This window comes from Chroicocephalus ridibundus, unplaced genomic scaffold (genome assembly GCF_963924245.1).
Source record: "Chroicocephalus ridibundus unplaced genomic scaffold, bChrRid1.1 SCAFFOLD_84, whole genome shotgun sequence".
Taxonomy (NCBI): Eukaryota; Metazoa; Chordata; class Aves; order Charadriiformes; family Laridae; genus Chroicocephalus; species Chroicocephalus ridibundus.
The window spans coordinates 422071-440278 of NW_026961297.1; the positions used below are offsets into that span (position 1 = coordinate 422071).

At 52.3% G+C, this 18208-nt stretch overlaps 1 protein-coding gene across 1 annotated transcript; it reads left to right on the forward strand.

Annotated features, from left to right (window-relative positions):
• Positions 1–3163: 3163 nt before the first annotated feature.
• LOC134509208 (olfactory receptor 14A16-like) lies at positions 3164–17264 on the forward strand. Its single transcript, XM_063321686.1, has 3 exons — positions 3164–3454; positions 3491–4062; positions 17159–17264. Exons 1-3 carry the CDS (start codon positions 3164–3166, stop codon positions 17262–17264), a joined length of 969 nt encoding a protein of 322 aa, XP_063177756.1.
• The last annotated feature ends 944 nt before the right edge of the window (positions 17265–18208 follow it).

Consider the following 18208-nt stretch of genomic DNA (forward strand, 5'->3'; position numbering starts at 1 on the left):
CACTCTGAAGGCGATGCCTTTCCCGTAGGTCCTGTGCAGTCCCTGCCGGCCACCTGCAGTTTTGCTGGAGAGCCCTGGCACCTCCTGTAGCACAACAGGCCTGTCCATGGCCATTGAGTAGCTGCCCTGAATTAGGTTAGGTGATGTGGGGATGTCCATGAGACATCTGCCGTTACAGTCAGTGGGGATCTAGTATACACAGCTGATGGAGAAGATGGATGATGTCAATGGCAATGAGTACATCTGGTCCCCTGACTACCTCAGAAGGCTGCCCTGGATTGAAAGAGCAGGGAAAAGTTCAGTTGTCCAAAATGTGGGCACGTGCTGGTGGCCAAAGGAATTCCTCGTGAATCTCAAAGATGACGGCACCAGATACTGCCCTGTCTCTATGAACTGCTCTGTTAGATCTTGCAGTTACCGGCACATATCCCTGACCACGTCTGAGACCTGAAACGTCAGTAGGTGTTTGAGTCTGAAGAGCTCACTGCTGGCCTCCATCTCCAGGAATGATGCTGGGAGCTGAGACCAGCAGCTCCCATGCAGCAGGTGCCTATTTTGTGCCCACCTGAAGAGAGGCAAGAGGAATCCCCCCTCCTGTGGGATTGTGGCAGCCCGAAGTGAGAGCTGAGTCCACTTCACACCCAGGACTACAAACCAAGGAGGAGATGCCTCAATTGACAAAGCCGACTGCCTTCGCTCAGTGGGGGCAAAGGAGATCTGGCACTGTCCAGGTTTCCTGTCTCATACCAGAAGGAACAAGACCTTTCTCGTGCGCAGCTCTCTCTGATAGGAGAAATTACCCAGCTGGAAAGAAGTGTCTCTCCAGAGGTGCAAGAGAGACCACACAGTATTACTTCAGTCTCTTTCCCAGTAGGTTCCCCTGGAGGCAGAGGGACACCTCCAGGGAGCCCCGAGGAGGCAGAGAAAGTGACGTCTTGGGCTGGTCTTCTGCGTCTGAGCTGGGCTGGGCTCCTGGCATGGAGGGAGCTCGTGGCAAGCGGGCAGCGCTGCAGAGAGAGCTCTGCCCAGGAGCAGCTCCTCTGCAAAGGGCAGCAGGGCTGAGGGCACTGCCTGCAGGTAAGGAGGGGAGACGTGTGAGGCCAGCGGATCTTAAAGGCAGCCTGGGGTGGGAGAATGCTGAGAGCTCACTGGGAGAAATCCTCACAGCCTTTGCACAGTCTCTGGCTGCAGGGCATTGAATCTGCAGCTGCTGGAGGCATCTCTAGAAGCTGGAACAACCCACAGCCTATGGGATCTGCAAGCACAACTCTCACAGTTTCTCTAGTTTCGAGGAGAAGGACGACGTGTGGAGCAGGGCTTCCCTGCTGCTCCATCGGAGGGACAGGGCATGATGTGTCTCTGCTGCAGTATAATGCAGAGAGGCTCCCTGGAGCAGTCTCCTAAAGCTGGCATAGCCCATGGCTAACGTGATCTGTCAGGAAGGCTCTCAAGGCTCCGTCGGTGTTGAGAAGGATGTGCTCGAGAGCAGGGCAGCCCTACCACATCACCAAAGGCACAGGGCATGTCGGCTGCCTTCTCCCAGGGACGGCTGCCGGGCTGTGAAGGTGGCTGTGCGTGCAGGGGTGCCCAGGGCTGTCCTTCAGAGCAGGGTCCCCGTGTCCCAGGGAACTGTGTGCTGGGCCAGGGACTCTGCTGCCTGCCAGGGTCAGCTCTCAGCCTGCCCGGGGAGCTCCCCACGGCGCTGCGGGGAGAAGCCGTGGGTGGAAGGAGTGACCCCAGTCGTGTCATGGCAGGGTCCTTCTGCAGTCGGGAGGGTGCTGCATGGGTCGTGTTTCCTCCCAGCTCCAGATCACCCCCAGGACATTTGCAGAGGATCCTTTTGGAGAAGGACTTCAAGGCAGCATTTACCTGAAAGAAATGGAGCCCATGTTTTGAATTTTCCACCTTTAGTGGGATGGATGGGGAGTGGGAGAAAGGAATTTCCTTTTCCATTTAGGATGGCACCTCCCCACCACCCCTGCAGTGCGGATACGTTCCCTGGAGACACTCCCTGGTCTCCTCTCCCACACCCTAGAGGAGAAATGTTCAAGTGTCTCCCTGTCCTGACTCTTTTTGAAGAAGAATTTTCACCTGTTCCCCTCTCGCCCCTGCTGTCCTTGTTCCTTCCCTTCTTCCACTGTGGTAGGGGGTGAGGATTCAGGTGCAGCTCAGACACTGATGCTGCACGTCCTGTCATGCAGGTGTATCCAGGGAGGAAAGCATCCAAATGCCTTTAGTATTTTGGGCTCTGGGGACTGCAGTGTGTGGGGCCGAGAGTAAGCCCCCCCATCTTTAGGCTAGTTGACTCTTTCCCATGAGTGTCCTGCTTGGCTGCACGCTGCCCTCCAGAAGGGCTCAGGTCTCCCGTGGCATCTCTGTGTTGTCTAGCAGCCCCACGGAGTAGACATGTCAGTGCCAAGGCCACGTAAATCCAGCTGGAGGGCTGAATGTAGGCAGCTGCAATGAGCCCCCTGTGTCCCTGGCTGGGAGGGGAGAGCTGAGATCCTCCTCGGGTCCAATGAGCTCGGGTGAGGGTCTGGGAGAGCTGCGCTTGTAAATGGGACTCCTCTGCTCTCAGCAGTGTCCAGGTTCTTCTCAGGGGAATGTCTGGTTGGGATCATCCTCCAGCTCAAAGAGGCAGCAGCACAGGGCAGCTGAGAGCAATTCCGATGGACAAACTCGCTGTCCTCGCTCTGCACTGAGGGACAGTCCCCTTGGCTCGTAGGACCCACAAGGTTTCACTTGCAGCACAGCAGAAATGCCAGGGATTTCTGCCTTAAAAACACTCCTCAGGTGTGGTGGGGAAACTACAACGGAACAACAACAACAACAAGGTGCCCTGAGCTCTGCTCTGCAGTCGGGTGACAATGCTGAAAAGCCCTTTGATGCCAGGAGTGGATTTAATCTGAGATCACCCCGTGTTCCTTTTTACCCATAGATGTAGGGCAGGACTGAATCCTGCAGAGATCTCAGCTCTCTGGTGGACTATCAGCCAGCACCAACCAGAGTGTACAAAAAGGACCTGCAAAAGGTCTTCCTGAAAGGGGAGAGCCAGTTTGGTGGGTTTCTAAGACCAATTCAATACTTTAGTTTGAGAGAAATCTTCCCTACCTTCTCACTGTTTTTCTTTCCATTAACAGGTCTCCAAGCCCAAAGGAAGAAAATGTCCAACAGCAGCTCCATCACCCAGTTCCTCCTCCTGGCATTTGCAGACACGCGGGAGCTGCAGCTCTTCCACTTCTGGACCTTCCTGGGCATCTACCTGGCTGCCATCCTGGGCAACGGCCTCATCATCACCACCATCGCCTATGACCACCGCCTCCACACCCCCATGTACTTCTTCCTCCTCAACCTCTCCCTCCTCGACCTGGGCTCCATCTCCACCACCCTCCCCAAAGCCATGGCCAATTCCCTGTGGGACACCAGGGACATCTCCTATGCAGGATGTGCTGCACAGCTCTTGTTCTTCATCTTCTTTCTCACAGCAGAGTATTGTATTCTCACCATTATGGCCTATGACCGCCATGTTGCCATCTGCCAACCCCTGCACTACGGGACCCTCCTGGGCAGCAGAGCTTGTGTCCACATGGCAGCAGCTGCCTGGGGCTTTGTTTTCCTCTACGCTGTGCTGCACACGGCCAATACATTTTCACTACCACTCTGCCAGGGCAATGCCCTGGACCAGTTCTTCTGTGAAATCCCCCAGATCCTCAAGCTCTCCTGCTCAGACTCCTACCTCAGGGAAGTTGGGCTTCTTGTGGTCAGTGCCTGTTTAATCTTCGGGTGCTTTGTTTTCATCGTGCTGTCCTATGTGCAGATCTTCAGGGCCGTGCTGAGGGTCCCCTCTGAGCAGGGACGGCACAAAGCCTTCTCCACGTGCCTCCCTCACCTGGCCGTGGTCTCCCTGTTTCTCAGCACTGGCGCATTTGCCTACCTGAAGCCCCCCTCCACCTCCTCCCCAGTTCTCGACCTAGTGGTGGCAGTTCTGTACTCGGTGGTGCCTCCAGTAGTGAACCCCCTCATCTACAGCATGAGGAACCAGGAGCTCAAGGAGGCCATTAGGTATCAGATTTCTTGGATTTTTTTCAAGAGGGAGAAATGTTCCACCTCTCTCCACAAATGACTCCCGCACTATTTGATTCCATCTGCTTTTTTGTGTGTTTTGTTATTGGCTTTGTGTTTTTAATGATTATATTTCTCATCATTGCTGTTGATATTGTCATTTATGGGTTTTATGCTCCTACACAAAGGTTTCACTTGTGTCACTTCACCTGAGACATTTACGTCTTAGTTTCACCTGGTTCCCTTCTAAAAATGTATTTAACAGTGGCTCAGAGCTGGCCTCTTTCACAGAGTCTCTGTTAACAAAGCAAGATCTCCCTGGTGCAGTGCTTTAATGCTGGGGTCTTTCTCCAAACATGCCTGAGGAAATTCACCCCTGAAGTTCTTCTTCCTCCATGTGTCCAGGAATAAAAAGCTGACTGTCCATTTGTAACATTTTAGAGATATTGGAATGGATTTAGGAGTCACCAGTCGGTGCCTGGTGACAGGTAAGATCGTGGGTTTAACTGAGGGACGTACCCCAGCCCTTCACACAGATGACATAAAGGACACCCATCCTGTGGGAGGGGAATCTGGAGCTGTCTGGAGAGGCTGGTGTTTCTCCAGGGACAGCATGTTCCTGGGGTTGTGTTGGGATGTCAGAGGTCAGAAGGATGGGGTGTGGGGCCTCAAGCAGAGGCCATGTGCAGACCTCCTCTGGGCACTCTCCCGTTCCTCCCCACCTGTCTATAGCAGGAATTCCCACAGAGGGACAGACACGTCCAGGTGTGGCCACACCACGGCTCACTGAAAGGGCATGAAAAGTTAAGCTGTCTGGGTAGCCCTCTCCTCCTAATCCACCCTGTGTGCAGCTGGCCTTGTTCATGGTCAGCATGTGCCACTGGCTCATATGGTGTCCCTCATAATGCGTGGGCCCTTCTCCTCAGGGTCACTGCTCATCCTGTCACGTCCCACCTGGCACTGTAATACGGTGTTTTTCTTCCCCCTGATGCAGGACTGGCCACTTCTCTTTGTAAAACTTAAGCAGTTTCTTCTGGCTGAGTCCCAGAATTTCCCAAGGTCCCCCTGGACTGAAGATCCATTTTGTTCGTTCTTCATGTTTGCGTGCAGACAGCTCACCGTGGCTGTGGTGATGCATCAGCACAAGATAACAGCACGAGGAGTTGCAGGGCACTACAGGGAATTAAAGACATTCCTAATTTTGTACTGTCCAACAGAGGAATTGTCACAACAGCTATGTTAGAAACATCTTTGTGCCCCGTAGAGAGGGCACAAAGCAAGCAAATGTAGGGCCTGTGGGGAAAGAGAAGCTGGGCTCTTTGTAGAGGAATCTACGACAATGGTTAAAGAAAAGAACTTGGGAAGGGGAAAGAGGAAAAAGGAAAACCAAAAGTTCAACTCAGGATATGATGAAAGCGGTTTGGAGATACCCGATGAGCAGCAGTGAGTCAATGCCTTGAGTGGGACAAAAAACCCACAGCGGAGTGGACCAAAGTTATGTCTGTTTACTTCTGTGGTCATGGGCAACGTGAGTGCTCTCCGCCTCATCATGAAGGGAAGACCCGTGGTGGAAGGACATGCACAATCTCTCATCCTGGAAGGGACCTTGGGAAGACTCCAGACCAAGACAATCCACAGTCTGTGGAGAAAGGGGAATGAGGATCGGCCTATTTGCATGCCAGTTAATGTTAGTGTTAGATGTATACCTCTATAGATACACAGACAGCACGGATCCCTCCAGGAGCTGGTCTCAGACCCTCCATCTCTCTAGAAGCTGGCCTCGGGATTCCCTCATCCCTGCAGTTCCGCCATGCACAGACAAGCACACGCACACAAACAAATGGCCCTCTCCAGCACAGAACCACGGAACCCTGGAGGCTGGAAGGCAGCCAGCTTCCACCTTCTCTGTGCTTCCTCTTCAGGCTTGATGTTACTCAGAGCTCTTTTCTCATGCATGCCAGCCTCCTGCCACCTTGGCGTGACTTCCTGCATGTTGGCATGGACCATTCTGGATGACGAAGAGGTGATCCTTGACCATCAAAAAGCTCTCTGCAGGACCCACCTGGCCACAGACATCCTCTGATCCAAGGTTATCAAAATTTACCTCCCTAACTCTTATGCCCATCAGTCTTTATCGTGTGAAAATGAATTAACTTTCTTAAGATATATATCTAGCTGGCTCCCATTGTGTACTGATTTATCGTGCTTGGGTAAGTGAGTTAAAGGACGTCAGCTCATCACAAGGACCAGAAGAACAGCCCTGCCCTCAAAATAAGGACTTTTCAGAATCATTCCGCTGTCCATGAAGGATAAAAGATACCCCCGGAGAACCGAGATAATGCCAGTATCCTCGTCCCTCTTACACACCTTTGAAAGTCTCCCAGTGTCCAGCATCACAGACAAGTAATTAGCAATAGACCAACTCCGGGGACATCTGGATCAATAGACAAGCAGCGAGAAGGCTGATGGCTGATGGAGCTACTTTGTGAAGTTTTACCATGATTAGTAATTGGTACTCCATGTGTGTGTTAGTTAGTCATTAGTCAAATAATAAGGTACATGAATGCTTGAATGGCATAAGAACCCTGTGTTTAACCACATTTGAGGTACCCCAATTGAGCTCGGACACCTCATGCACATGACTAAATATTTACGCGTGCACCTCTGTACTTTGTGTTCTAGCCTCTCTGCTCGGTCAGCACGGGCCACTTGCAAATTTTCATAACACAAGTGACTGATTGCCACTGCAGTGGGGCAAGGTCTCTCCCTTCTCCATGCAGTAGATGTGAGGCAGTTTAGAACACAAGACACATCAAACCAGGGTCTCCACAGGAACAGGCCAAAAAATCTCTTGGGGGACCTGTCAGCAGCACCTTGTCATTCATGGAGATCACCTTCACCTTTGTCAAAGGCCCTTGAGGGCTGCAGAGACACCACTGACAAAACCCCTCTTTCTTGCCAGGGCCGCCCTTCCCAGCCCTGTTTCTCTCTGTTCTTGCAGACAGCAGGCTTTGCTCACCATCAACATCCAATTTCAGCTTTAAGCTTCCAGGTGCCGTCCACTTGACCATGTCTCTGCCGTGAAGCAAAGCCTTTGCACACAGAAGGTCTTCAATGCTTGGTACCAGTTTTCCTTTAAGAGACGTCCGAGCTTGGCCTGGAGCTACACCTGAGGTGCCACAGCCCAGATGTGCACCAAAACTCTCAGCCAGGGGAAGAGACAAGTTGAGAGAGAGCCTGTGCTTTTTGACTTTGACAGAGGAACTGCCAAGGTGTGGTGGGACAAGGCACACAGCTTGGGGTGCTGCAATGGATGGGTACAGGCTTTTCAGGAGAGACAGGCTGGAAGGATCAGGAGTGGAGTTTCCTGAAAGTGAAGCCGTTAACTGCATGTATGGCACAACACCTTGGGGCAGGTGAAGAGTTTGGTGAGCCTCTGTGGGGGAGGGTGAAAGGAGAGGCCAGTAGAAGTGTCCTGTCATGGTGGGAGATAAGGAACCCACAGTCAGGATGAGGAAGAGGGTATAGTCTTTCTGAAGGATCCCAAGGAAGTGTCTGGCTGTACGAGCCTGGGTCTCGCTGGGGACTGCCATGATACTGGCAGCTTCTGAAAGAGGAGCACAGCAGCATGTACAGCCCAGGTGGTTTCTGGAGTGTCTTAGGACAACATCTTAGCACAGCTGCCAGATGGGCCAACAAAAATAATGCCAACCTTGATGTGATACCTGCAATCCAGGAAGAGCTGGTCAGAGACATGAAGATCGGCTGTCTTGACCCTGAAGTAGTGGGGTCCCAGCACTCCAGGGGAGTGAGGAAGCAGAACAGAAGACTGCAGATGCTGGACCTCAGAGGTCCTTTTGCCTTTGGCGTACGCTGAGGAGTTTTCGTGGGGATCCAATGGTCAGGAGCACTGAAGGTGGCGTAAAGCTCTGTACAGCTGGTCTTCAAGGACAGCATCCTCCAAGGAGAACATTGGTCTGTATCAAAAATCAGTTTGAAACCTGAAAGTAAATTCAGGGGAATCATAACGAGATTTCCAACTTCAGGAATACCTACAGAAGAAAACAAAGATATTAGTTGGACACTGTTGTATTGAGTTAGAGTAGGGAGAGATGGTTCCGAGATACTCTATGTCTTTTTTGCCTCAGACTTCCCCAGCAAGGTCTCTCAGGCTTTGTGCCTCAAGGCAAGGCTCTGGACAAGAACAGCCAATGGCGGATAGGAATGAAATCAGGATCTACTGGAGCAAAGTCAACCACTGCCAGTACATGGTAATGGACGGGGTACATCCAGAGGTGCTGAGAAAGTAAGAGAATGTCACAGTGAGGCCACTCTCCATCATCCTGGAAAGGTCCTGGAGACTGGTGGGACTCCCTGACATCTGGCAAAAAGTAAATGCTGCACGCATCTTTCAAAAGGGTCCAGAGAAGGAGGTGGGGAGCTAAAGGCTGCTTAGCTTCCCTTTACACGAGGAACATGTCCCAGAGCATGTTCTCTCGCACTGCATTTCTGGGTGCCTGAAGGAGAAGGTGCCTGGATGAACTCAGGGAACATGTACACCGGTTACGGTTTGGCACTTGGAGGGCCATTGGTGTTATGCCATTGTACGCCCCATAAAGATTTGGCCATCTCAAAAAAAGGGACGATAGGAGGGAAGTGCTAGCAGGTGGGACCATTGCTTGACTGCAAAGAGATAAAGGCAAGATCTATCCAACGTATCCAACCTTCATTGCGCCCAGAATCCTTTAGATATGGGATACAGGTATGAAAATTATTAAAATAAACATGTCCTCAGAACACAGTTTGGGATCTGTGCTTGACAGGAAAATGTGTTTTCTATTGGTCTAAGGCCATCCAGAATGGAAAGTGAACTTCAGGGCAGGGAATGGGGACGTGACATACAGCTGAGGCAGGTCTTCTCTGTATTGAACTCTGCCTGCCTTTGTTTTCCTGTGTTGGCAATTAGGAAACACCATTCTGTGTCAGCTCGTTTTCAAGGTAAAGCGGGTGGGAAACGGTGCCAAGGAGTGGAAACACGCAGCTACGGACTGGAGTGGAAAAAGCTCAGGTTTGAACAGGCTGCTGTAAGTCCTGGTTGCCAGATGAGAGAAATGGTGAGATTGAGACAAAGCCTGTCCATGGCGTGTTTGCAATAAAGGGTCTTGCCTTAAAGGGTCTTGAGACTCCATTAGCAGAAATTCAGGATCAATATGAACTGGAGATTGCTGGCATCATTTATTGTGTAAGAAGAAAAAATAAAGAAAAAAATATGAAGGAAGCAATCCTTTCTTATGGTTGTTTAGTATTGAAATGTATTCATCTGAGAACTCTCTAATTAAGCACAGAAGAACTGAGGAAACCAGGAAGACTATGCACAGACACTTGGCTGGTTATGGCATTTTGTATGGAAATGAGTCCTCTCCGGCCAAGATCCTGTAGACCCTCAAACACTGGGCAAGCCTCTACAGAAGTAAAACTCAGCAGCAAAACCCCAAGATGGTGAGGGTGTTACCAGGCCCCACTGATGCCCATCACTGGAGACACCATGGAGGGAATGACCGGACAAGATTCCTGTCCCTGGGGACCGGTGAAGCAGAAAGTCAGAAGCACTGGTTACAGGTGGAAAATCAAATGTGGAGGTGGCTCTGAAAACCTTTGATGCATTTCATCAATGGGGACAGCCACGCCCTGTCCCCTGTCCCTTGGGGATTTGCCAGAGATTCCAACAGTTCACCCACCTTCTTCCAAAGCCCTGATAATGTTCCCCTAGCACAGAAGATGTCTTAGTCCCCCGACTTGCTTGAACCTTCTGGTGGAAGTTCCAATATGAACTGGTGCCAAAGGCAGCCAAGTGGTGTGCTACATCTGACATTGCCAATGCATTCTTTTTCAATCCCTTTGGCAGCAGGGTGCAGGCCACAGTTTGCTTTCACGTGGTGTCCAATGCACCTGGAATGCCCCCAGGGACAGGACAAGAGGTACTTGAACATAAGAAGTTCCATCTAAACATGAGGAGGAACTTCTTTACTTTGAGGGTGGCAGAGCACTGGAACAGGCTGCCCAGAGACGTGGTGGACTCTCCTTCTCTGGAGACATTCAAAACCCGCCTGGACGCATTCCTGTGCAACGTGCTCTAGATGAACCTGCTCTGGCAGGCGGGTTGAACTACATGATCTCCAGAGGTCCCTTCCAACCCCTACCATTCTGTGATTCTGTAATCGACTATCCTACGGTTTGCCATGGACTAATCCAAACTGCACTGGAACAGCATGATACCCCTGAACTGTACAATACATCGATGATCTCATCATGTGGGGCAACAAAGCAGAAGTGTTTGAGAAGGGAAAAAGAGCAATTCAGATTCTTCTGAAAGCTGGTTTTGCCATAAAAGAAGCAAGGTCAAGGGACTTGCAGAGAAGATTCAGTTCTTGAGAATAAAATGGCAGGAGGGATGCTGTCATGTCCCTACGGATGCGGTCAACAAGATAGCAACTATGTCTCCACCAGCAAACAAGAAGGAAGCACAAGCTTTCTTAGGCCTTGTGGGATGCTGGAGAATGCATATTCCAGGTTATAATCAGCTTGTGAGCCCTCTCTATGGAGTAACCTGAAAGAAGATCTATCCTGAGTGCGGCCTTGAACAACAACAACCCTTTGAGCAGATCAAACAGGAGATAACTCCTGTGACAGCTTTTGGGTCTGTCCAGGCAGGACCAGCCGTGCGTAATGGTCTCTACAGTGCAGCTGGGGCACGTGGTCTCACCCGGCGCCTCTGGCAGAAATCATCGGGAGAAACCTGAGGTCAACCTCTAGGCTTTGGAGATGAGGGTATTGAGGATCGGAAGCCCTCAACACCCCAACCGAAAAAGAGATCCTAACAGTGTATGAGGGGGTTTGAGACACTTCAGAAGTTGTTGATAGGCAAGCACGGCTCCTCCTGGCACAGCAGTTGCCTGTGCTACACTGGATATCCCCTCCACACATCACGCGACTGACGCTACATGGACTAAGCGGGTAGTGCTGATCACACAGTGAGCTCGACCAGGGAAACCAAACCACCAGGAATCCTTAAAGAGATTATGGACTGTCCAGAGGGCATACATTTTGGAGCATCTCATGAGGAGGTGGCTCATGCCCAGGTGGCACCCTCATACAATGAGTTGTCATCTACTGATGAAAGGTGTTATGCTCTGTTCACTGAAGATCCTGTCGTGTTGTAGGAAACCATCGGAAGCTGTGGTGTGGAGTCCCACACGAAAAGTTGCTGAAGCCACGGAAGGAGAAAGGATGCATTGGTTCAGGGGCGGGGAGAGACCACCAGGGCAAAATGCCCTGAGAGCCCTCAGTGCTCAGTCCATGTCTGCCCTCCTGCACTGACAGCACCCTCAGTGCCTGACCACTTCCCAGTCCCAGCCGTGTCCCACACGGAGGGTCGCAGACAGTCCTGCTGTGGGGTCAACCAAGGTCTGGGCAAGTAGAGAGACTGGGCACGGTTGGGTGTTCCCCCAAGAAAGGCGCTGAGACCAGCAAACCTCACCCATTACCTGCTGGTGGTGGTGCTGGCAATGGCCTATGGGACAAGCTGGGGTGGTGAATGTCCTGCACACCTTCCTGGTCTGTTCATGCCACCAAGGGCACACAGCAGCCTCCTTTCTCCTGCACCTACGTGTCTCTGCTCCCTTCATGGACACCTGGCTCTGCACTGCACACCCACGGGAGCGTGTCCTCACCCTGCATGGTCACACAGCCCAGCCAATGTTGTTGTTTGGTTTTTTTCTTTCCTGGTCACTTTGCAGCCCAGGCCAGCTCTCCTCACCTCCCTTGCCCTCAGCCCAGCTGAGCACAGACCAGCAGAGCAGCCCATTCTGGGCTGGCCCCATGGCAGAGCCCACCACAGGGTGAAGCAACACTTGGGGAACTCACCCCACAGCCCCTCTACAGGGCTCAGCAGCTGCTGGGGGGCAGAGAGGGGTCTCTGCTTCCCCATGAGCCCCTGGGCTGATGGCTGAACATAGCAGGAGGAAAAGGAGGTTAGTGAAACTTCGCGATCCCTGGTCTCAAGTCCAGGAGATCCCCACCACAGACTGCCTGAGCTCCCCCAGTTCCAGCCCCTCTCCCCAGGCCAGGTCAAACACCCTGGCCCAGCGACAGAGCAGCCTGCCCCAGGCGTGTGCCTGCAGAAAGAGTTTCTCTTTCTCATGGATTCCTCCCTGCAGGCAAACAAATGCTCCCTGGCTCTTCTCCAGGGACACCCCTTCTCCCCAGAGAGCCTTTCCCCAGGTGAGTGTGTCTCTGCTGGCCTGGCTGGCCGTTCATGGTTGCCTCCTCATGCTCTTCGCAGGGCCCCGAGCTGGCGGTGCTGCTCTGTAGAGGGAGGGGGCTGCGGTGCCCTGTGAACATGGAGTGACCCTGCACTGGCCATGCTGTTCATAGTGCCGAGCAGCCCCAGCCGTACAATGTTCATGCTTGCTGAGCCCCTTGGCATCTTCCTTCATGGCTCAATAGCCAAGGATGGGGCTGGGCAGGATTCAACCCAACCAACTCGAAATTTCTTACCCGAAAAATCCAACCCAAAATCTAACTGAAAAAAAAAACAAATCCACCCCAAAAAATCCCAGCCCAAAAAATCCAACCACAAATATCATAGAATCATAGAATCATAGGGTTGGAAGGGACCTCTGGAGATCATCTAGTCCAACCCCCCTGCCAGAGCAGGGTCACCTAGAGCAGGTTACACAGGAACATGTCCAGGTGGGTTTTGAATGTCTCCAGAGTTGGAGACTCCACCACCTCTCTGGGCAGCCTGTTCCAGTGCTCTGCCACCCTCAGGGTAAAGAAGTTCCTCCTCATGTTTAGGTGGAACTTCCTATGTTCCAGTTTGTGCCCATTGCCTCTTGTCCTGTCCCCGGGCACCACTGAAAAGAGCCTCGCCCCATCGTCCTGACACCCACCCTTTAAGTATTTATAAGCGTTGATAAGGTCACCCCTCAGACGTCTTTTTTCCAGACTGAAGAGACCCAAATCCCTCAGCCTTTTCTCATAAGAGAGGTGTTCCAGTCCCCTAATCATCTTTGTAGCCCTCCGCTGCACCCTTTCCAGCAGTTCCCTGTCCCTCTTGAACCGGGGAGCCCAGAACTGGACACAGTACTCCAGGTGCGGCCTCACCAAGGCAGAGTAGAGGGGGAGGATGACCTCCCTTGACCTGCTGGCCACGCTCCTCTTGATGCACCCCAGGATGCCATTGGCCTTCTTGGCCACAAGGGCACATTGCTGGCTCATGGTCATCCTGTTGTCCACCAGGACTCCCAGGTCTCTTTCCACAGAGCTGCTCTCCAGCAGGTCTCCAGCATATCCAACCCCAAAAAATCCAAAATCCAATCCAAAATACAACACGACAAAACAAAATCCACCCCAATATCCAACCCAACTGACCCAAAATCCCAGGGGTCAAGGCCAGCTTGGACGGCGTTGGAGGAACCTGACCTGCTTGAACATGTCCCTTCTGATCGCAGCCCCACCACTGCGGGCAGCAGATCAGCAGTTGCCATGCCACCACCGCCAGACAATCAGCGCTGGCCCTGCCGCTGCCATGTCACAATGACTGTCTGACACGCCCACACAGAGGTAAAAATCCAAACCCAATAATCCAACCCAAAATCCAACCCAAAAATTTGAACCCAAAAAAGTCTAAAACACAAACCCAAAAAAACCCAACCCCAAAAAACCCAGCCTGAAATTCAACACAGTATCACAGAATCTTCAGGGTTGGAAAGGACCCTTAAGATCATCGAGTCCAACCAAACAACCTACAATCTCTGCCACTAGAGCATGCCCTGAAGTGCCACATCTAGACGTGTCTTAAATACCTCTAGGGATGGTGACTCCACCACCTCCCTGGGCACCTGTTCCAGTGCCTGACCACTCTTTCAGTTAAGTCATTCTTCCTAATATCTAACCTAAACCTCCCCTGCCGCAGCTTCACACCATTTCCTCTGGTCCTGTCATTATTCCCCTGGGAGAAGAGGCCAACACCCACCTCTCTACACCCTCCTTTCAGGGAGTTGTAGAGGGCAATGAGGTCTCCCCTCAGCCTCCTCTTCTCCAAGCTAAACATGCCCAGCTCCCTCAGCCTCTCCTCATATGCCCTGGTCTCCAGACCCCTCACCAGCCTGGTAGCTCTCCTCTGGACACGCTCCAGCACCTCAATGTCCCTCTTGTACAGCGGGGCCCAGAACTGAACACAGCACTCGAGGTGAGGCCTCACCAGTGCCGAGTACAGAGGCACCATCACTTCCCTGCTCCTGCTGGCCACGCTGTTCCTGATAGAAGCCAGAATGCTGGTGGCCTCCTTGGCCACCTGGGCACACTGCTGGCTCATGTTAAGCTGGCCGTCCACCAGCACCCCCAGGTCCTTTTCTGCTGGGCAGCTTTCCAGCCACTCTGCCCCAAGCCTGTAGCGTTGCTTGGGGTTGTTGTGACCGAAATGCAGGACCCGGCACTTGGCCTTATTAAAGCTCATACAGTTGGCCTTGGCCCATGGATCCAGCCTGTCCAGGGCCCTCTGGAGAGCCTTCCTACCCTCAAGCAGATGAACACTCCCACCTAGTTTGGTGTCATCTGCAAACTTACTGAGGGTGCACTCAATCCTCTCATCCAGATCATCGATAAAGATATTAAACAAAACCGGCCCCAAAACTGAGCCCTGAGGGACACCACTGGTGACCGGCCACTAAGAGGATTTCACCCCATTAATCACAACTCTCTGGGCACGGCCATCCAGACAGTTTTTAACCCAGCAAAGAGTACACTTGTCTATGCCAGGATTCGCCAGCTTCTCCAGGAGAATGTTGTGGGGGACGGTGTCAAAGGCCTTACCAAAGCCCAGATTGACAACGTCCACAGCCTTCCCCGCATCCAGAAGGCGGGTCACATGGTCACAGGGAGAGATCAGGTTGGTTAAGCAGGACCTCCCTTTCCTAAACCCCTGCTGGCTGGCCCCGATCCCTTGGCTGCCCTGCGCTTGCCGTGAGAGCTCACTCAAGAGCTGAGCGAGCTCTCCCCAGCTGTCTCTTCTGCAGACTCTCTATCCATCCATTGCAGCACCTCAAGCTTTCTGACTTGTCCCACACACCTCGGCAGTTATTAAGTCAATGTCACAGCTCTGTGAGAGCACACAGGGCTCCAGCTCCTCCTGTCTGAGCCCCAGGCTCTGGGCTTTGTCACACATTTGGGCTGCAGCACCTCAGCTGTGGCACCAGCGCCAAGCTCTAAATTGTCACAGATCTGGTGCCATAGATCCTGGGCAAGCAAAGACTTTGTCCTGGTTTGAGGTAAAACAGAACCAACTTTCTGTTCAGTAATTTTATTTCTTAGCTAGGCCTCTTCTAACTCTCTGACATTAACAGCATGTTGTGTCTGAAACGGTTTGTTCAGGGTGATAAGACAGTTTGTGCCAAGGAACGCTATGCAGCGAGGCTCTTGCTTATACTTATTGCTATAACAACCAAGGTCAGCTAATTCTCATTATTTGCCCCATTAGAGGGTCAGAAGCGGAAAAGCGTAGAGGGGTCCCACCTGTGGGTAGGAGCGGACAGGACAGGTGACCAAAAATTGACCAACAGGAGTATTCCCAGCTGAGAGAGCTGGGACACTTTAGCCTGGAGAAAAGGCCAAGGGGAGACCTGATTAATGTTGACAAGTATCTAAAGGGTGGGTTTAAGGAGGATGGAGCCAGACACTTTTCAGTGGTTCCCAATAGCAGGACAAGGGGTAATGGGCACAAGCTGGAACATAGGAAGTCCCGATCAAATATGAGAAAAAAACTTTACGGTGAGGGTGACAGAGCCCTGGAACAGGCTGCCCAGGGAGGCTGTGGAGTCCCCTTCTCTGGAGACTTTCAAGACCCGCCTGGATGCAGCCCTGAGTCATGTGCTCTGGGCAGTCCTGCTTTAGCAGGGGAGTGGGACTAGATGATCTCTAGAGGTCCCTTCCAACTCTGAAAAATTCCGTGATTCCGTGATCCCATCTGCCCCATGCTCAGTATAAAAGCTGAGGGATCAAAGGGTCAACTCTCTTCCTCCAATGGCTGACGTCCGAGGAGGACCCTGTCTGTTGATCTGCCCTTCATCCTGAACCATGTGTTCCTGACCCCAACTCTGGAACCTGGTTCCCACCCGTCGCTGGGTCCAGCCTGGGACTTCCCCAGTGCCTGCTGGTGACATCATCCTGGGAGCTTAATACGGTTTTGTATATACTGTATCTATTTCATTATTTTCTTTTTTATTTTATTATTAATATTTCATTAAAGTAGTTTAGTTTCTTCTAAACTCATAAATCTCTCTTTATCTCTCCCTCTCCTCCCCATGCACGAGAGGCTGGGGGGGATCATCGGTCACTGGCCATTGGCCAATTTGGCTAAAACTACGACAGACTTTCCTTCAGAGCAGAGACGTGCTGGTCTGGATGGCAGGCGGCAATGTAAGGGTGAAAGTAGGGGCCCACAAAGTTAGAAAACTGTGCTCTTCCCGAGGCAAGAGAGAAACAGGGCTTGCCTTTGCAGCCCTGACAAGAGAGGGCTTTTCTGTCTGTGGTGTGATGGAGGTCAAGCTGATCTCCAGGAAGGACAAGGTGCTGCTGAGAACGTCCTTGGTTATGGACACTGATCCAGATACATGGTGAAAATTGTTCACCTGTTCCTTGATTGCATTACAAAGAGGGGAATGAAAGATAAAGGCAAGAAGAATCAGCAGCATTTGGAAGTGTTGGCACAGGAGTGGAGACCCTGCTGTGATACGCCTTGCATTTGTGCTGGGCAGCTTTGGCATCTGAGGTAGCGCCACGGGCCTGCATTTGACCACTAAGTTGAGCAGCTGCCCTGGGCTAGGCTAGGCAACGTAGGGATGTCCATGGGAAAACTTTGGTTCCACTTGGGGGAGATGTAGGAAATACAAGTGAAGGAGAAGAGAAACACAGGCTGAGCTCCCCCTGTGGCACGTGACTCCATCTGGGCAGATGAATACCTCCGTCGGCTGCCCTAAGCATACTGAGGCGGGACAGGTTGAGTTGTCCTAAACGTGATCATCTTCTGTCATTTCAGTTGGCCGAAGGGATTCCCCACCATCATCCAGGACGATGCCCCCAGATGCTGCCCTGTCTCTCACAACTGCTCCATTAGAGCTTGCAGTGCCCCGCACCTGTCCTGAGCCACCTCAAATGTCACCCTGTGTTTGCATCAGAAAAGGTCCCCCCTGGCCTCTATCTCCATTTTTAACATGGCAGCTCAGATAAAGAGCTCACACCGATTTTGTGCAGCTGAGCTGAGGCAAGAGGAACCCCACCTCCTGTGGGTCTGTGGGATGCACTGGAGAAGCTGAGTGCCCCTCCAGCCTGGGGAATGCTGCTGAGAGCTGAGGTGCCTACATTGGCTTGGCTCAACCCCCGTCCTGCACAGGTGGAAATGATCCCCTGCCTGTTACTGCCTACGTGCCCTGCCTGACAATGGGAGAGGAGTTGGGGTTTTGAGATGGGAGCATTGGCACCTCCCGTCGATGCACACATCCTGGTAGAGCAATTCCCACTGCAGGAATCAGTCTGGCCAGTGTTTAGAGAGAGACCGTTGGTGATTACTTCAGTTTGCTTTGAATCCTGTTCCCCAGGAGAGACCCTGCTGCCTTTCAGGAGCTGTCAGCCCTGGAGCCCCAGGGCCACCTTGTGGGAGTCGGGGAGGATGGGGAGGAGGCAGAGAGAGTTATGCCTGGTCTTCTGCTGAGCTGGGCTGGGCTCCTGGCATGGAGGGAGCTCACGGCAAGCGGGCAGCGCTGCAGAGAGACAGCTCTGCCCAGGAGCAGCTCCTCTGCCAAGCGCAGCAGGGCTGAGGGCACGGCCTGCAGGCAGCAAGAGGAGAGGAGGGAGGCAGCATTAGGTTAAAGGCAGCCTGGAGTGGGAGGATCCTGAGAGTTAATAGGGGGAGAAATCTTCATAAAGCAAAGCGGCTGTAGTTCCTGCAGAGATCTCCAAAAGCTGGCACATCCCACAGCCCACGGGACCTTTCAGGAGCACTCTCACAACTCCTGTGTTGTGTTTTAGGAGGACATGCTGGTGAGCAGGGCTTTCCTGTGGCACCATCAAAGGCACAGGGCATGACGGC